The sequence below is a fragment of the Eumetopias jubatus genome, unplaced genomic scaffold (genome assembly GCF_037043125.1).
Source record: "Eumetopias jubatus isolate StellerSeaLion01/CBP00866 unplaced genomic scaffold, mEumJub1_p1.0 scaffold_17, whole genome shotgun sequence".
Lineage (NCBI taxonomy): Eukaryota > Metazoa > Chordata > Mammalia > Carnivora > Otariidae > Eumetopias > Eumetopias jubatus.
The window spans coordinates 41,734,937-41,754,368 of NW_028274823.1; the positions used below are offsets into that span (position 1 = coordinate 41,734,937).

At 48.2% G+C, this 19,432-nt stretch overlaps 2 protein-coding genes across 11 annotated transcripts in view; one reads left to right on the forward strand and one right to left on the reverse strand.

Moving 5' to 3' along the window:
* WDFY4 (WDFY family member 4) overlaps positions 1-19,432 on the reverse strand; it is a 295,199-nt gene that overhangs the window by 25,720 nt on the left and 250,047 nt on the right. For 7 of the 8 annotated variants that reach the window (XM_028098639.2, XM_088020233.1, XM_088020234.1 and 4 more), the window contains exons 48-52: positions 15,300-15,342; positions 13,589-13,708; positions 11,500-11,617; positions 9,739-9,848; positions 1,165-1,318 (exon numbers count right to left, since the gene is read on the reverse strand). In XM_028098639.2, the coding sequence (XP_027954440.1) occupies positions 1,165-1,318; positions 9,739-9,848; positions 11,500-11,617; positions 13,589-13,708; positions 15,300-15,342 (545 nt within the window). The other variant, XM_088020235.1, reaches the window with a different exon arrangement.
* The window catches only part of LRRC18 (leucine rich repeat containing 18), a 28,164-nt gene continuing 27,931 nt past the window's right edge, over positions 19,200-19,432 (forward strand). For 2 of the 3 annotated variants that reach the window (XM_088020238.1, XM_088020237.1), the window contains exon 1: positions 19,200-19,358. The gene's annotated coding sequence lies outside the window, so the exon portion shown is untranslated. The remainder of the gene's footprint in view (positions 19,359-19,432) is intronic. The other variant, XM_028098644.2, reaches the window with a different exon arrangement.

The following is a 19,432-nucleotide window of genomic DNA, read 5'->3' on the forward strand; positions in this document are numbered from 1 at the left end:
CAATAAACATTAGTTACGGTCTTGCTTAAACCCTCCAGAGCCTTCATGGTGCAACTAGAATAAAACCTTCCCCTCCTCTCTCTGGCCTACAGGTCTGTGCCTGATACGGTTCTTCTTACTAGCCAGTCTCAGCTCACCTGTCACCAACTCAGGTGGTCCTTCCTGGAGACCAGAATAACACAGGGCCCTGTGAATCACTCTTGAACCATTCTCCTACCTTCTTTCTTCATAACAATTCTCAGCATCAGACAGTATTTCGCTTATATAAATATGTTTATATTTTCTCTCCCCTTCCTCCCTCCCTGTACAGAATGCAAACACCTTCAGCACAGTCGATTGCAGGAGGCCCAACTAAATCCCCAATGCCTAAAAAAGTTCCTGCATGCCCCTGTGTGCTGTTTGGAGGAAGAAGGAGGGCCCCGAGGAAGGGGAGCTCTGGGGCATAGGTGTGTGCTGGTGACAGTTCATGAGTGCCCTCCACAGGGTGAGTGATCCCTTCCCCCTGGGGAAAGCGGCCCACACCCTGCCTCAGGCTCTGACCACATAGCCCCTTCCACAAGTCACCCTGACGCAGCAGAGGCTCCCAAGGTCCACACCCAGACACCAGGGGACCTGCTTACAGGGGCCTCCTGAAATTGTTGTTCCTCTTGTAAACCAGTGAGAAGCCATAGTTCATCCTGAAGCACAGGAAAGAGGAAGAGGCACCAGCACCCCCACACAACCACCCTCAGATGCCATGCAGCAAGCAGTCTCCCCCAGGAGACCCAGAGAGTCCAAGTTGACCCATTTGTGGGCCATGGAGGAAAACGAGGCCCCAGAGGGGTCGGGGTTGGCCCCTGGTCCCGCAGCAGGGCAGTGCCAGACCTGGTTAAGAGCAGGTCTTCTCACTGCACATTGAGGCCTGGGGACCCTCACGAGATGGGTGGGACTGTGGCTCAGAGCCATCCTGGCAGCCCGGGGCCTCGGGTCCTTCCTTGGCTCCGACCTCAACATTGAGTGCCGCCATCAAGGGGAGACCTCACAGCAACCACTCTGGTTTGGTGAAGGGCCCGTTCACTTAGTTGCCCAGCAAAGGTACTGATAATGTTAGTCACTACCTGAGCTTCAGGGGAGTGATCCCTGCCTTGCCCAGCCCACCCCGGCTGCACCCCGGCCTCCACTCACCGAACTCCACGGCATTGCAGTTGACGAGAAACTCAGGCAGGTAGAAGAACTCTGGAGTCAGCTCCCTGACGTCACTCATGTTCTCTCTGGAGGCCGACTCCCATGCGTTCTTCACACTGTGGAACATTCTGTCTGCCACATCAAAGCTTCCGCCCTGTGAGGAAAAGGAGCCGATGTGATCACCTGCTTGTGGTGAGAAAGATGCGCAGGCACCGCCTGGGTGGGCCTCTCCTTGTCCATGGCCCCTGAGACGTGGGTTTTCACCATCCATTTACTCCCACATACGTTCGTTCACTGCTCTGTGCATGCGTGCCATGGTTTCTTCGTGCCTCTGGTCACTCGACCATTCTGGGGACCCTTGTGCTGAGGCTTCCCCAGAGGATACATGATGCACTGTTTATTCTCCATTTTAGAAATCCAGGCTCAGATCAGAGACAGGAAAAGCAGAGTCATTCATCCGACCATTCCCCACATCTGCTAAGGGCCCGCTCCGAATCAGGCACAGACCGGATACAAAGAACCCGCTACAGGACAGAGATCAGGTCAGCCATTCCATGTGGGATCGGGGCAAGTTCCTTGGAGAAGTGGCCCCCTGGTGAGTTTGCAAGCCTAGTGACAGAGAAGATGGCAGAGTGTTCTGAGCAGAGGCAAGGCCAAGGCCAGGAACAGAAGCAGAAGCAGAAGCAAGCAGGCTAGGTCAGGGCCCTGCGACATCTAACAAGAGAACAGGTCTGAGGATGAACAGCCAGAGGTACACCAGCCTCCCAGAGACAGGAAGCTGGCCCATGAAGACAAGATGTCTGTCCACTCTCCATGACCAGCCCTGGTTCCAAGGCCCATTTCCACAGGTGGCCTGATGCATCTCAAGCTTGGCAGCTAGGATTGGACCAGGTAAGACTTAAAACAAATTCTTTCCTTGGATTCTCTGCTCCTCTCATCCGGATCATCAAATCTCTTTAGTTGATGTTACCCTATTTATCAGGTGTCCTTGGGGGCTGGGAGGAGGAAGAAAGGTCTGGTCGGAGGAATGAGGGCGCTGGGGGCAGAGGGACTTCAGGAAAGAGGTTCTAAAGCGGGCTTTGGGTCTGTGTAAGTTTAGGGACACCCCCAAAACACCTGCCTGGGATTGGATACTTCACTTGTCCCCATCAAGGCCGGGCCTTTGTTCAATCAGAACTTGTCCTCCTTTTGCCAACTTCTGCAGAGTTCCCGTGGCCTGAGAACAAATGGGTAGTGCCCTCCTCTTCTCGGGGACTGAGGTTTCCCATCAGCATTTACCTAAGGAAGCTTTGGGGCAGCTGCAGGAGTGGATGAAGGGTAAAGAAGGGCCACAGCCTCCCCTTGGCAAGTCTGCCCCATGGTAGGCACTCTATACAGAGACGTTGGCTCTTAATCCTCACAGCAGGGGTGTCAGGAAAGAATTGTACTTCCATTTTGCAGACCAGAAAACTGAAGCTCCCCAAAGTGTACTGGTTTTCCCAAAGCTATCAAAGCAATCAATGGCAGAACTAGGTCAATCCCATGGATGCCCCTCCAAAGTATGCATTCTTTGCCCTTGTGTCAGTTTATTGGGGGAATCCCTGGGCCCGGGGCAAATGTGATCTCCCACGTGTGGGGCGAGAGGGGTCTCAGCTCTTTCTGCAAAGGGAGAATCTGCCACACTCCTGAGGCAGGCTACATTTGGACATCTTGGTGGGCCAGTCAGTTTTCTGAGTCAGACTTGAGGATCCAGGGAGGCCCATGGGTCATTCTCTGCACATGGATAGGGACACCGAGAAAGCCAGTTGCCCCTGGAGTTGCAAGAGAACACCCTACCTGGGCAGCTTAAGGATGTGGCTTTCCTCCAAGGTTGCTTTGCTCTTGGGTTGAAATTAGGGGATGATGCCCACCATCAGATTCAAATTGAAGTGGAAACAAAATAGGGGGAGAGTGTTTTTAAATAAATCTGCACCTAACAAGTGGCTCATTGAAACATATTAAGAGCTTTGCATATTTAATCTGCAGCCTGAGCCTTACATCTGCAGGAGATTGATGCCTTCTCGTCCTCCCAGATTCCTTTTGCAGCTTTTATGAGTGCTGATGGTAATCTCCTGAGAAACAATATGATTTGGTAATAAAAAGATTACCTGTATTAAATAAAAATAATATATACATAGGAAATATTGTTAGTGCTACAAATCTGGTTAAAGATATTACCACAAAGAAAAATGTTATTTTTTTCACGGCTGTCTAATGCATTTTAGCAAAAGTAATATCTTTAAAACTTAAGCCTGTATTATTTATAAAGGAAGCAATAACTGATTTTCCTATTTCCTATATTAATAAATGTATTTGCATACATTTGTTTCAAAATTAATGGGTTTTCTCACCTCTGCAATACAAAAGAAATGCCAAATTCCCTGGAAGAAAAAGTGGAGCTGCTTTGTTGCTTGTATTGTAAGCCTGTGGGTGGACACAGACCCTGGGGGCCTCCAGCAGTAAGTCTCCACCAGGACTCGATTCTCAGGAAAAGAAGGAAGGAGAAAAGGAAGAGAAGGCAGAGAAAAGGAAGGGAGAAAAGGAGCGAGGCAAGGAGGCACAATGAAGGTCTGCAGAGTGCCACCGTGAGGAAAGTCCAAAACAAAATAAAATAAAACCACAACAAAATGGAGTCTAGAGACTGGATGGAAACCAGATGATCAGAGAGAATTATGGAGCCAAGATTTGCTCCTTAATCTATTCTGCAGATATCCTCGAGTATCAAGAACAATGACTCCTAGGTGTATCCAATATGCTGAAAAAAATAATAGTGATATTATTATCAACGAAGGAACAACCTCTCGTTGGCAGAAAACTTTTCCCATGTGATGTTAAAAGGCTAGAAGACAAGGCAGCCAAGGTTGGAGGTTTCCGAGGCAAAAGGTACAGGCTTTGGATTTTATGTCCAACTGATATCACTCCTTCATGAAGAAGCCAGAAAGATATTCTGAATATTTAAGGGCTCAGAAACAATATAACCCTAAGTATCCTCCCTCAGTTCAAATACTTCCTAGAGGTGCAAAATTTTGCGAAGAGATGAATCAAAATTAAAAGCAAAATAACGGGGAGAGAAATGGCCAATAAGGACTTCTGTTGGACATTGGCAGGAGTTCAAATCAGAAGAAAGTCCATGATCATGGTACGTCTATTAAAACTGGAAATGGTCTTGAAAGGAATGTTCTGTGCCAAAGGCACTACTCCTATGTGCACCTGAATCCCTGGGTAAGCATTTCAAGAGCGACATTCTTAAACCCCTCTCCAGCACGGGTGGGGAAACTATGTTGAAAAAAAAAAAACACACTCAATTGTGGACCAAGACCTGCAGAGAGTACAGCAACTACATGTGCTCAAGGACACTTAAATATAGAGATTCGTACACTACGTGCTAGAAAGTCTGTTCTTCCTTTCCTGTGGGACTGACCCGAGTCAACCCACTGCCACATCCAGGTAATGGGATTGGTTTTATGAGGAGGCTGACAACCCATTGTCCTGGCGGATGTTCTTTCCGGTAATTTACAAGTATCCCATGTAACCCATCCACTTACAGGACCCTGTGTGCACATCAGTTGGTTTAAGCTGCTGTCCTCTGTCCTTCAAAGAGGGCACCCCACACTCTCCTCTGCAACCTCTGGGGTGACTGTTGTGGGTGTGCAAACATGTGTGAGCACGTGAGTGTGAGTGTGCGTGTGTGTGAATGTGTGCATGAAGTACCTCCTGCAGTGCCAGGCGTGCAGGAAGAGGTGCTCCAAGAGCCCCGCCCTGAAGCCCCTTTCCCTTGGCAGACTGGGAACTGAGGAGCTCAGGTGGGGGCCCGAACCTCAGTGTGCATGGAGAAGGTAACCAGGGGCTCTGAAGAAGAAAAAGAAAATTTAAAAGTTACTGGAAGCAGAAGGTGGGGTCTGGGGGGAAGTGGAGGTGGGGTCCTGGGACAGGGGCTGGAGGAAAAGAGCAAGCACATCATCTGGACAATTTTGAGACCCCCCCCCACCACCAAAGAAATAAAGGGGCCAATGTGTGCAGTTGAGAAAGAGCTGGGCTTGGCCCCTGGCAGGCTTCTTCAGAAAAGTGCCAGGCTCTAACACCCGACTTGGTAAGCTGAGCTGTCGGTCCAACAGAATTTGGGAAGCCTGTGTACCAGCTGGGCTGCCTTATCAGTCTTGCTCTCCATGGAGGGTGGGCTGACCCCCAAGTAGCCATTAGCTTTCCTTCCTGGAGGATGTGGACATTTACTCAATAGACAAAACCCACAAAGGTTTTGAAAAGCCTGCTGCCTACTCTTACGGGGAGGAGGGTGGACATATATGGAGCATTTAGAGACCAGCCAAAGGGCTCCTGTGCTGTAGCTCACCTCATCTTTACCACCTACTGAGGCAGGGGTTATTTTATTTTATTTATTTATTTATTTTTAAATATTTTATTTATTTATTCGACAGAGACACAGCAAGAGAGGGAACACAAGCAGGGGGAGTGGGAGAGGGAGAAGCAGGCTCCCCGCTGAGCAGGGAGCCCGACGCGGGGCTTGATCCCAGGACCCTGGGATCCTGACCTGAGAGGAAGGCAGACGCTTAATAACTGAGCCCTGGCAGGGGTTATTTTAAAGGAAGAAGAACAGAGGCCTGGTTATTCAACACTACCAATTAGAAAGTTCTAGAGCCAGGACTTTGTCCCAGGTCTGCCTGTCTTTATTACATGAGCCTTTTTGAATGCTCCTTGTTGTGTCAGCATAATGCTAATTGTGCCTTTGCTTTGGACACAGCTCCAGCCAGACCTCTGGCCTGGCATCCGTGGAGCTCCCACGTGGACCACTCAGGCCGTTCTCGGTTCTCTCTGCAGTTAGCATCTGTCTTACATGAAAACCAGCCATCTCGCCTCAGGTGGTTCAGAAAACCCTTCCCCACTGCTGGTAACAGCCGCCGTCACACGGGCTGCGACTTAATTAACACAGCACTTTATTTCAGGTTCTTATTAAATGTAACAGCAGCTGCAGCAGCACCGCCACTGTGCCCTCGCTGGGGCGCTGCCGCCTGGCTCTGCCCTGCCTAGGCGAGTCTCCTCGCCAGCCTCCCCGCCACTGTGCTCTTGCCGGGGCCGGGACAGGGGCCTGGGCTGTGGCCCCGGCCCCGGCGCGGCCTCCTGGGTGCTCTTGGGCCCCGGCTCCAGGTGGGCGAGATGCCCGAGAATGAGGCATGCCGGGAGCCAAACCTCTGGCGGGCTGCGGTCTCACACCTCCGTGGGGCGGGGGTAACAGCGCACGACCGGCTTGCGTCTCATCCCACGACTTGTGCATGTCACCGGCTCGGCTCGCGCTGCCCCTATGCCGGGTCTTCTGGACTGTGAGAGTCTATCATCGTAATACCAGGTTTGAGGCAGAAGATCAAACACGGGAACCATAGAGGAATGCAACGATTCCGAGAGCAGCCCAAAGTTAGTAAGATGCAAAAATGAAGGGACCACAGCACACCTTCCACCCAGGGATCAGAATGTGCTGCATGGCAATTCTAGGCCGTGTATGAGAGCCCCTCCTTCTGTCCACATCCCGCTCGGGGGGCAGGCCACAGTGCCCAAGGAATGCCGCGTATGCCTCTCGACAGTGCACCGGGCCACACCGGGTACAGCGCATAGACACATGGCTCTCTGCACCAAAGGCGATTCCTCCCACCAAGCCATTGAATGAGCAAGGAGGTCCCTCTGGCTCATTCACACTCATAGGCAAGAGGCAAAGCTTACTTCGTGCAGAATGGGGAAGCATGATTTCTGTCATGACTCTTGCATGCACACCTGGCTCCGGAAACACCCAACATTCTCAGTTCCCTGCTCTCCAGATAAATGAAATAAGAAGGGCTCATGCCTGGATTCTGCACCTTCTCCACCTTTCTTACTCTTCCCTACCCCATGGTCCACGCTGGGGAACGGAAGTCTAGTCTATCGAGAATATGGTGAGGCTCCTTTCCTTGTCACCACACAGGGGTGAAGCAAAGGTCTCTTAAGAAAGGAGGAGCCTGCCCCCTAGGAGATAGGGTGGGACAGAAGAAAGAGCCTGACTTCAGGAAGATGCCAGAACATTCCTAAGGAAGTCTTTGAAGACCCCACGACTCCCACAGAAGAGCCAGGTGCATTTCTCCCCAGATGTAGCCTTTTACCCATTCCCTTGGGAGCTAAATTTCATCTTTTATTCTAAGGAAAAAAGCAGAAGACTGTGGGGTTTTCTTATGACACACTAAAAGAGTCAGTAAAAATCACACATGGAGAGCCCAAATGATTTCAACACAGATGGGCCAACAGCCACAGATAGATTTGAACCAGGAAAAACTGGGAATCACATCAGACTTCAACACGGGAGTCAAAGGGCTGGAGCTAATGTGACTACATGTGTGCTACCCAAAAGCAGATAAAATTGGTTCTGACCATCTTGCACTGGTTTAGACCATTCAACCCAGTTTGGGGTGGTCATCCACGGATCAAACTAGCTAAAAAGAAAGCTCAAACTAGTTGTGACCAACTTCAGAGTGGCCTTAACCCAATATCTCTGTGGGTTTGCAGCACACCTGTTTCATCTGGCTCATGCCATCCTGGAATGCTTCTCTGCAGTCCAGACTGTCTTGAATTAGCTTAGCCCAGGGCGGACCAGCTTGGACAAGTTCAGGCTTGCTCAGGTTCGATCTGGCTGAGTGCAGGGAAAAGAAGTGAAGTAATAATGATTGATCACCTATGCAGTGTCAGGCCCTGAGCTAGGGGCTTTACCCACATTTCCTCATTTAATCTCAACAGCTCAGGGAGCTGTGCATATTTAGCCCTCATTTCCAGAGGTAAAATCACTTGCAGAAGATTCTGTATCTGTGAAGTAGCAGAGCTGGTGTATAAATCTCATAGCTGATGCCGTTTCAAGTTCACTCTGCCTCCTGTCCATGTGAGAGGACCCTTAGTAACAGGTAGAGATGGGGCTTTAGAGCATTAGACTGAAGGGACGAAAGAAAGCTTTTAAAGCATCCAGAACTGCCTGGAGGGAACGCCGTAGCGGAACGCATCACCATCATCATCGACAGTGATCATGGCTTCTTGTGGATTAATGAGCAACATCTGGATGGGATTCCTGGCACGGGCTATAGCTCTGGGACCATTTATTCTCCAAACCAAACTTACTTAAAATGCTTGTTGCCTAAGAAAGGCTCAGGGGAAGCACACTTATTATTTTTGAGTGAATTTCCAGGGAGAGGAGGTTATACAATGTCTAGACAATCCCTGCCTTTAAGGAGAGAGAACACTGTGCCAAGACACAGAAGACAGGAGGGATTTTGTTCCTAATCGGAGAAATCACCTTGACTTTGCCTACCCGTTCCCACCTAGGGCTCAGGAGTTGGATTTAGTGCTGACGTGGCCTTTGGTATCTCAGGGCCAAGGTCATCTGACCACAAAGAGTGGCCTTTTGGTGAGGTCAGACCAAAACCCCACAACTCCTGGAACATTCGCTCTTTCTTTTTGATGAACTTCACTATCGGAGTAAGTCTGTGCATATTCGTGGCCTGTTGCCCACCATGGCTCATGCCTTCCTCTTCGTAGGACACTTGTGAGGCCTGGAGCTGGTCAGGCCCTACACTTGGGCTGTGTGCTGCATTCACTTGGGGGTTGACTGAGGCAGCTGGCTGCAGCTGGGCTACCCAGTGGCTCTCCCCAGTCAAAAGCTGTGCCCCTGGGACAACCTGGGAAGCAGGATCCCAGTGATAAGGTCAGAAAGAAAAGAGAGAAAATAAACTTCTTGGCTGCCTGCAAAGGACTCCATCCCAGCAACCCCACGTGCCTTGGACAGTACCACCCATTCAGAGCCAGACTTGCTTACTTCACGCGGTGTAGGGCTGAGGTAAAACAGAAGGGGGGCCAGCTATATTTGAATTTCAGATAAACAACAAATAATTTTTTTAGGATAAAAAATTCACTGTTTATCTGAAATTCAAATATACCTGGGCATCCTGTGTTTTTATTTGTGAAATCTGGCAACCCTAAGCTGGCATAATGAATGGTCTCTTGGTTTATGGGTGGCTAAGTTGGTTAGTTTCTTTCTCTGGTTCAGCTATTCATTATTCAAACACTTAGTCCTTTTAAGCCTTTCAACTTGTACTTAGCATGGCTGTCTGCGTTCTGAAGTCACAAGTGGCACTCTTTCCCTCTTCCTTCTTTGGGTTTATTCTTCTAATTTCTGACCACCTACCTTCAAGGAAGTCTTCAAGCTTTCTGCTTTTCCTTCTCCACTAAAACCGACTTATGTTAAGTATTTTTCCCCCACATCTCTCATTCCTTATTTTTAGAGTCTTTCTGCAACACTGTTGGGCAGACATGCAGGTCACCGCAGGTCACTGATGCTGAGCAGCCTGCCTCAGCTGACTGCCCAGAATCCTGGAGCCAGCATCAAGTGGGAATCATTGGCTGAAGATTGGCTTTCTAGCCGGGAGATCCCTGCTTCACCCAAGCCCAGCCCTTAGTCTGTGAGATATAGTTGTGTGTGTGTGTGTGTGTGTGTGTGTGTGTGTGTGTGTGTGTGTGTGTGTATGGAAGGGAGCTCACCTGCAGAGAGCAGAAGGCCTGGGTATAGGGTGGCATCCGGACCAGGTAGGAGGTGACAATGATGGCCGAGGAATAGTGAGTACAGTAGTGGCACTGGACAGTCATGTCTCCTGCAATAAAAAGACATGTCTGGAGCGGATTTCCCACCTGTGCTGGGACAGACTGTAGACACACAGGCTCTACGATGCTCAAGCATGAGCAGCGGACACAAGCCCTGCTCAAGAGAGCATCTGCAGGCCAGTGGAGCCTTGGTTCTGCTTGCAGACGCCATTAAGATTTGGCCAGTAGCCACGGTGATGAAAAGCCCACTCAAGACCCTCAGCTGCACCCCCGAGTCCTCAGTTTTCTACTCCCAAAGATGTGGGCAGGGGCAGGCTCTGGGAAGGCTGTACTCAGGATTCGTGGGGAGACAGTACTTTGGTCTTCTGAGTTAAGGGGTATGTAGAAAGCCCCAGCGTGCCTACAATCCCACCAGCGCAGTCGGCAAAGGCCTGAACCAGCTCCCTGCAGCGACTGCTCAGCCATCTTGCCGCCATCCCCATGCCCAGCCTAAAGCCCTCCCTTGTGCCACGCAGGAGCTCTCTAAGTTGGTTGTTTGGGAGGTTGGTGGAGGAACTTGTACAAGGTCCCAAACGCAGTGGGCAGCTCGAATGCACGCCCAGGGAGAGATGGGAGATGGGAGAGAACGGTGATATCCCACGCTCCCCGGCCTGCCTCTGTGGAAGGAACCCAGCCACGCCTGGCAGCCAGAGGAACAGCACCTGGGCGGGGGACCCGAGAAGGGTCCTAATGATTGAGCTTCAGCCTCAGAAGGAAATAAGCAGGGCAAGGAGGGCCTGCCCAACCGTCCACATCCTCCCATCTCCCCTGAGCGAGTCTGAGTGCCAGCCCCACACAGCGCAGGGGTCCCGGGCTGTGCGGGAGGCAGCAGGAGTCTCCCTGTCCTGCTGAGAACGTGCTCGCCAAAAGCAGTGTCTCTGGGCCATGTAAGCCTTTCCAAAGCACAATGCCTCTGGTTCCCAAGGGAATTTTTCATGGTTCATGGATGCCTGCTCCTTCTTTTAAATTATATGCTTATTTCAAAGTATTTGAGAAAACCAATAGAGCTAGCATCAACTGCATGACAGAAAAATTTCCTTTTAAAATACGTTCATCAAAGTTCAGGAGTGAATAGACCTAAAGGAAAAAAAAATTAAGGCAATAGGAGTTCAAGTCGCACGTGAATGTGGCAAAAATTATAAATGTGATGTGCAGATGAACAAAGTTTGGGAAGTAGTTTCTAGAGTCAAGACAAATACAGGCTCCACCATTTAGAAGCTCTGATCTTGAATGCATTGCCTGAGCTCTCTGAGTTTAATTCCCTTCTCTTTGAAATGGACCGCTGTATTTAAGTCTGGCCTGTGCCTGGAATATACAGAGTGCTGAATGAATGTACTCCCTGAGTCTGGCGGCCCCTAGGTCTGGAGGTAGTAGCTCTTAGCATGGTAGTTCCCAGTCCACCCTGCACCTCACCACAGCCTTACTTAAATCAGAATTTCTAGAGGTGGGGCCTGGACATCAGTATGTGTAAAACCTGCTCAGGTGATTCTTCCATGCAGTCAGGATGCAGACCAGCAGACTAGAGGTATTCCCTATCCCAATATAATTGTGTCCACACTAGGTGAGAACCTAAATTGTTACCAACGACCATTTCAAGGCACTTGAATGAGCAACACTGCAGGGGAAAAAAAAAAAAAAAAAGTCAAGCTGGGATCTACCCACCTTCAGTCTTCTCAACTTCTTTAAACCTCTGGATGAATTTCAGCTTCCTTTCCTTGGTCTGAGCCCCCATAGGCTTTGAGAGATCACGGAAAGTCTTGGGGTTCGTCAAGTTCAATGTCTAGAAGGCAGACGTGTGGCTGGAGTTAACTCCCCTCAGACCCTCTTGTGCCCCAGCGAGACTTCAGGAGCCACGCTCTTTAGTTTTATGGTTCTCTTTATTGGTTTATCGTCGTTTGGTCTGACCCCCCTCCAGTGATTAGCAGGCGTGCGGGGGTTTTATGGCCCCAGAGCCAGTGATCCACAAAGACTTAATAAGGGAGAGAAGGAAAATAAGAGGAGGGGAAGATTGAGTTCACAGTGAACCTGTTCCAAGTTGACCCAAATCAGAACATCGCCACCGGTTACTGAAAAGAGACTTGGAAAAGAATCCCTGTTGTCAATGAGGTGCTTGGCTCCAGCCCTCATGGAGACAGCTGTATGCCTCAGGAGTTCATGGTCCTTGCCGGGAATCAAACTCTCTAGAAGTTAGAAGTCCTCTGTTCTGTTCGGGGAGGAAATGTGAGGAATGGCCTCCTTTTTCTGGAGCCCACTCCCTTCTGGGCAATGACAGCATGTAATGTCGCCCCTTCCTCTGTCCTGGGGAATATAATACAGAGCAGTGGAGACCTGAAGTTTTTAGGGCCAGGTGTCCTCGGAGATGTCTGCTTTTAGCAGAGATGTTCTACATTTTAGCAGAGGAGGTGTGTATCCCCCAGGATTTGTATGTCTGATAGAAAGTGTTTCTTTATACTTCTTTTCTTTTTCACCAACCGTGAACCGCTGCAGGCCCCCTGGGGAGGCAGGGCCTGTCCCCGTCTCAACACCTGCAGAACCGGGGGTGGGGGCAGAGTGAGGCAGGCGCTTCTCAGAGCCCTGTGACCGATGGCACACGTGGAGAGCCATCTCAGCCACTGCTGATTTTGCCAGGACAGAATGGGGCTTCCAACCTGCTACATCTCCTGATTTTCCAAAAGATATTGGAAATCCAGATTTTTAGGAGAAATCTCCTGCTTTTTAAATATGGGTAAGTAATCAAAATTTTGGGCTAAACAAAAGGGGCTGGTAAACCACCACTTTGCAACATGTGAGTTAAAGCTGGGATGTGCAGGTTTCATTTTTGAAATACCTCAGCCTCAGATGGATCATTAGGGAAATAAAAGGCAACATGCAGCTGGCGATAAAAGTTTTGTGTTAAATGTTTTCACTGGGGATGGGAGGTCACAAAAGACTGAGGCTCCCTCTCCCAAATCCTGAGTATCAGTCTTCCAAGCAGCCCTGGCTAGGCAGGACTGGCAAGGGCTGGTCTGAACCAGGACTTAGCCACCTTCTGTCCTTTACACACACAGCTCAACACCCCTCTTGATGGCCAGAGTCCAGGTGGTTGGGACGGTGCTTCATAACCAGGTCATTCCCGGCAATGTCATCCTGGCCTAGCTCTGTCAGCTTTCCTCCTCCCTCCCCTGCCTGCTGAGGTCCAGGGACAGCTAAAAGAGGGAGTGATCTGGCCTTGCCATCAGCCGCCCCTGTCCCAACATGTCTCAGTCCAGATCCTGAGTGAAATCCACACACCAACCTCTTGACTGCTGAAGTCAAGATACAGGGGGGTAGTTTGCTCTCTCTGGGTCTCTCTCTCTGTCTCTCTCCTATCCTCTGCCCCCCACCCCACACACGTTGATTCAAGGAATAAATTCCAGGGCCTGCTTCACTTGAACGACCAACATTTGTCCATGGCAGTGTCTCAGCAGATGGGTATCAGTTGCCTTGATAGTAGTAAGTCAGGAAGCCCTCTGGGGCTCCTGTTAGCAACTGTCCTCATCATGTTGATCATCCCACAGGTGGGGTCACCTTCCCACAGGTGGATCTGGACAGGAACCCAAGCAGCCAGACTCCAAAGACCTCCTCTGGGGTGAAGGGCCAAGCATGGAGCAGCCCTCAGGCCCAGGTGGACTGAACCTCATAGCAGAGGCTCTGCATGCTGATTTAGTATGCTCTGGTCTTCAGAGTCAGGAAGCCTCGGGACGTCTGAACAGCATCCATGCGAATACTATACCTGTGAGGTGTAGTCAGCCAGGACCCAGGGAAACACTGGATACTGCATATAGTCATTGTAGGTCCTCCCAGCCGCAGTGTTGAGGTGCATGAGATACTCAAAATTGCTGATGTCCCTTTTCTACCAGAAAAGACAAAGAGGAGATAAACCAAACACGACTGGCATCTTCCTAAGCACCATGGGGGTCCATTTCTCAGCCCTCTGCAGTCCTTGCTGTGTGGGTGAGAGCAGGCAGCACACACCTCCACTATTCCCCGTGCACCTTGCGCCCGAGCCAGGACAAAGCGGGGAGGCCACACTAATTCCAACGTGAACTGAAGCAAATATATTCAGGAAGCAAAGTTGGCCAGGAAAAAAAAAAAAAAAATACAGCTCAGCAGTCCAAAGCCAAGGATAAAGGCTTCTTTTGTTTAGCTGCTGGGTGTGATACTCAAAAGTTGATTAAAATAAGAGCATAAATGCTGTGGGTGAACTTACTGCTAACCTTTTTATGATTAAAAAAATAAGCTGATGGGGCACCTGGGTGGCTCAGTCGTTGAGCTTCTGCCTTTGGCTTAGGTCGCAGTCCCAGGATCCTGGGATCAAGCCCCGCATCGGGCTCCCTGCTCAGCGGGAAGCCTGTTTCTCCCTCTCCCCCTCCCCCTGCTTGTGTTCCTGCTCTCGCTATCTCTCTCTCTGTCAAATAAATAAATAAAATCTTTAAAAAAAAAAAAAGCTGGGCACCTGGGTGGCTCAGTTGGTTAAGCAACTGCCTTTGGCTCAGGTCATGATCCTGGAGTCCCGGGATCGAGTCCCGCATTGGGCTCCCTGCTCAGCAGGGAGTCTGCTTCTCCCTCTGACCCTCCCCCCCTCATGTGCTCTCTTTCTCTCTCATTCTCTCTCTTTCAAATAAATAAATAAATAAATCTTTAAAAAAGGATAAAATAAAAAATAAAGAAAAAAAAAAAGCCAAGGGGACCTTACAGTAGAAAGCAGCCCTCACCAAGAGACTGAATGATCTGTCTTCCTCTGGGAATTTAGGGACTTTCTTTTCTGTCCCCACCTATTGGGATAACACTCATTCTTAGGGCCTTAGAATGTAGAGTCAAGGTGGAATCAGGACTGTATTTGGGAAAAATCAGCAGGACCAAGGGGTGAATGAACAGTCCAGTATAGTTGTCACCTCTTATATAGGACCTATATGCTGTGCTCTCTCGCTTGGCCCTCTCGCTGGGAAAGGATTTTGGACAAGAGTGACCAGGAGTTAATTTCTTGTTGTCATTTGATCTCTATGACTGGCCCTTTTGGGGTCCCTGCCTTTCACTGAGAATCAGAGGCTAAATGTCCATTCATTCAAGCTGAGAGTCATGCATGTCTTCTCAGAAGAAGAGGTGAACACTGGAGCCCCTCTATACTGTGTCCATTTATACATATGTGTCTATCTGCATGGATGGAGCAAGTGCATACTCATGTACACACACACACACACACACACACACACACACACACACACACACACTACCCAGTTCCGGCTCCGGGCCTCAAGTACTACTTTCGATCACTAAGATCTTTTTAGGGAAATACTTGGGACATTTTGGTAAATTAAAAAATAAGATCCCTCCCAAGTCACCCACATGCTTTGTCTCTCCATCACTAGGGCCTGAGCTATTTCTGATTTGCCTTCCCACGGGGTTTCCTCAGACTTAAGAGTCCTCTACGGGGGTCACTATACCTGCCACCTCTGCAGCATGGTCCTGTCGGAGCCAGGGTATCTCCTGTGGGACAGAAAACGACGACGGTGACCAAATATCTCAAGGCACAAATGAGGAGAGAAGTGGGAATTTCTGGGGCTCTGTGGGACCAGGGCATCCAGCAGCTCTCCCAGTGGGGTGAAAAGATTATTATCTAAGCTCTGCCTGACCCCACACTACCCTCCTGAAGGTTAGGCTCTTGCAGTCACTTTTGCTGGAATATTCTACTGCTGCCTTATGTGTGGCCTGTGGGGAAGTCCTGGGGCCTTGCAGAAGCGGGCTCAAGCCTCACAACCCCACACCAGATTTCCCATAGCTATGCCTCAGCCTGCTTTCCCCATGTACATGTAATATACATGATTATAATATACTGACACGTGACTAAAATATATGGACGTAGTTTAAAAAATGTGGAAGGCCACAGAATAAAAGAGTCTCCAAACTATCACTCCTACTCAAGAAGTAGCCACAGTGAACGGTTTCCAGAATAGTTTTACCCCATGCCTGTCTATGTCCTTATATCGTTGTTGTTTTTTAACTGGCGATACGTGGCATAACCCCATCTGTGCTTTGTCACTGGCTTCGCAGCAGGGTGGAGTCAGCTCACATCGCTCTACAGCATTCATTTCTACAGCAGCAGGACCCCATTGTACAGATGGATCGGGACTGGTTGAGCCTGCCTCTGGGATGGGTTTGGTCCTCACAAATGACCCTTCAGTGACCAGCTTCAGACACAAATCTCTGGGTACTTGGGGAGTGTACCTGTGAGAGAAATTTCTGACAGCGGTTCTAGTGGGATAAAAAGTACGAGCATTTTCCAGTCTGCTACATATTGCCAAACTGTCCTCTTAAAAGGCTGTACTGATTTAGATTTCTACACATATAATTAAGAAATACAAACCAAACCAAAGAAATACCGTTTTTGACCAATGTGGTGGGAAAAAGTTTAGAAGGGCGACAAGATGTCATGCTGGCAAGGGCGCGGGGAGGGGTTTTTTCCACGTGAAATGCTGCTTCTGCTCAGCACGGATTTGTAGAGTCCAGTTCCTTGGCCTCTGTGGTATCCCTTGGTCCCTTTCCCAGCTCTGTTCCCCCCCCGCCCCCCGTCCCCATGAGACTCTCCTTCTGCTCTCAAGACCTTTGTTCAAGATGTTCCCCCAAACCCAACCACATCATGTCTCCTCTTTCCATCCCTTACCTCTTCCTTTGTCCCGTTCAGGTGCCCACAGATGCTACCCCACATGCATTTTATGTTCTACTCACGTGCACTGCGCCAGGGTCCTTCTGGCCTCCATCTGTCTGGACAAGGCCTGGCTGCCTAAGGGCCCTCGCGGGGGCAGTGCCCCTTCACCTTCCCACCACAGCACTGTCAGCCTATACTCTGTCTCAGGTTTCCCATCCCTTTTCATTCAGTTCTTTCCTTGGTAGGTTTTTTATAAACAGAATGCAGCTCCCAGGCTGGGGTTCACCTCTCCCCCACTTGCCACCCCCAGTAGAGAAATCATCTATTGCGTCCACTCTATCTAGGCAAACAATAGTTACAATGAACAGAAGCAAAACACAGTCAAGTTTATTGCTGTAGGTCGCAAAGGCTCAAGTGAAGATTTGGTTCTCTTGCTCAGTCTGTGAGCCTGCCACCTATCCCAGTTCTGGAAGGCAGGGTGCTTTGAAGGCTACAAACACGGGCAGAGCCCAGGCTGGAGACAGTGGGGGTCACCACCTTGGAAAGGACATGTGCTGAGCCTTCCTGAGGAGGTCGAGCTACAAGGATGTGGAGTTAGTATGGCAAAGCTCGCTAGTCTTGCTACTTTATTTTGTAAGTTTGACAGGGGAGCAGGAAATAAGGGAACAAAATGTACCTATTATAGTTCAGGAAATGAGAGACAGCCTGGGTCATTTTCCGTTTCAGAGAGGGTTCTAGAATTTTACTGGTGGCCTTTTGTGACATTGCCCCCAGGTGGAATGGTGTGCAGAAGATAGAGGCATGTCACCATCCCATTTCTCATTTCATCGGCTATGAGCTCCAAGGAAGATCCATCGTTCCCTTACTACCAGCAAAGGACACCGTTACCAGCAGTGCCAAGACATCTAACCAGAGGTGAGTCATAGTTTTCAACTTTTTATTTGTTTGTTTTATTTACGTGTTTGTTTTATGTTTCCATTTCCACTTCTGTCCTATTTCATTTGAGAATTTATGTGTATACTCCTACACAGATTTTTTCTTTTTTTAATTTATATATATATATATATTTATTTATTTATTTGTGTCCAGTTGACACACAGTGTTATGTTAGTTTCAGGTGGACAACACAGAGATTCAACATCTCTAGACGTTATGCTGTGCCCCCCACAAGTGTAGCTGCTGTCTGTCCCCATACAGCTCTAGTACAACATCACTGATGGTGTTCCCTACACTGTGCCTTTTACTCCCGTGACTTATTCATTCTGTAACTGGAAGCCTGTATCTCCCATCCCCTTCACTCATAGACCTAATAATAATAATGCCAATAATTATCACACGTTAAAGATTGCAAAGACTTTTTACCCGTTGTCTAATTTCCACAGTGACCCAAGAAAGCAGCCATTACTTCACATACAGATGAGGAAGTGGATGGGTGGGGCAAGGGAGTGGCGTCAAGCCAAGGGGAGTTCACCCCAAGCCGGCACAGAGCAGGGATCCGTGAGCCCCTGACACGCTGGGCTGTGCAAAGCATCCGCCCAGACTAAACCTTGACCCAGGGCCCTGACTCACAAGACAAGCTCTTTCCTCTGACGGGGAAAAGAAAACAAAAGTAAACAGAAAACAACAACAGCAAAAACCTTAGTTCTGGCTGACTTAGAAGGCAGTTACCTGACAAATTAGTAATTTGTGTACCTCTGGAGTTAAACAATGAGCATTAGTGAAGTCTCCCAAGTTATTACTGCATACCCATGAGATAAACATGAAGCTGTAGAGGCATTGAAAGTCTGGAAGGGTATAGAACAGGATGTTACCTCCAGATGCTGAAATTGAGCGGCTTTAATTCTCATGAGGTTTTACATATCTGCATTTTAAAATGTATTTATCTTCTTGTGCATTTTCTTCTGTAAAATATTGATTTTATTTTTGCTTATCTGTGTTTTATAATTTTCACATTATTTATTTTCTAATTTAAATGATGTACTTTTACGAATAGTCTAGTTAGAAATACACTGGGTCATAGGACTTCAGGTAACTTTTAATATTCTACTTATCTGAATTTGGTAATTATTTTAAATCCATTTATTGTCTAAATTAAATGACCTGTTTTCTTTTAGTTTTGCATTAAACAAAACAGTGGTGGTATCCATGTGTTTGAAGTTTTTGTGGTTAGCCATATTTTTATTTTTTAATTTCAACTATTTCCTTTTGCTTTTTTTTGTACTTTTCAAAATGTGTAGTGCTTGGATTCATTTTGTAGTTCAAATTATTTATTTGCTAATTATCTTACTTATTTCCAACTTGATTTGGGTAGTGCAATTTAGAGCATATTTATTTCTTCATTTCTATGTATGCATTTTCAAATTTTTCTACGAGGTTATTTTATTATTTGCATAATAGTTTTCATATGTAACTTTTTGCTGATCTTCTCAATTTCTGGGGATTTAATTTAAAGAAAAACACTGAACAAAAAGATGATAAATGTACAAATACATTTGTTGCAGCCCTATTCATGATAGCACCAAATTGGAAACAACAGGAAAAGCACAGTCCACCAGATTCAGTATTACACGTTCAATCGAAAGGTAGATTTTAGAAATTACACATCAGCATTTGACATAATATTAAGTGAGGAAAAAAAATGACTATGTAAACTGTATGGTTTTTACAGGCATTATGGTCATTCTGACTTCATAGCGTGAAAAGGGCACCAAGAGAAAACTGCAAGAAATAATTAAATTCAAATAAACAGATAAAAGAGAGCTCTCTCACAGATCAAAGAACTGAAAAAGCTATTTGGATAAACAACAAGTCGAGTGATAGTTCGTGGGACTCCCTCAATGCTTCATATAGAAGTAAGGTAATCTGTCCCTTAAAAGGGGCAAGCATAGCTGTTTCTCCCTGTTAGCAATGTCCACTTCTGGCGTGGCCAGG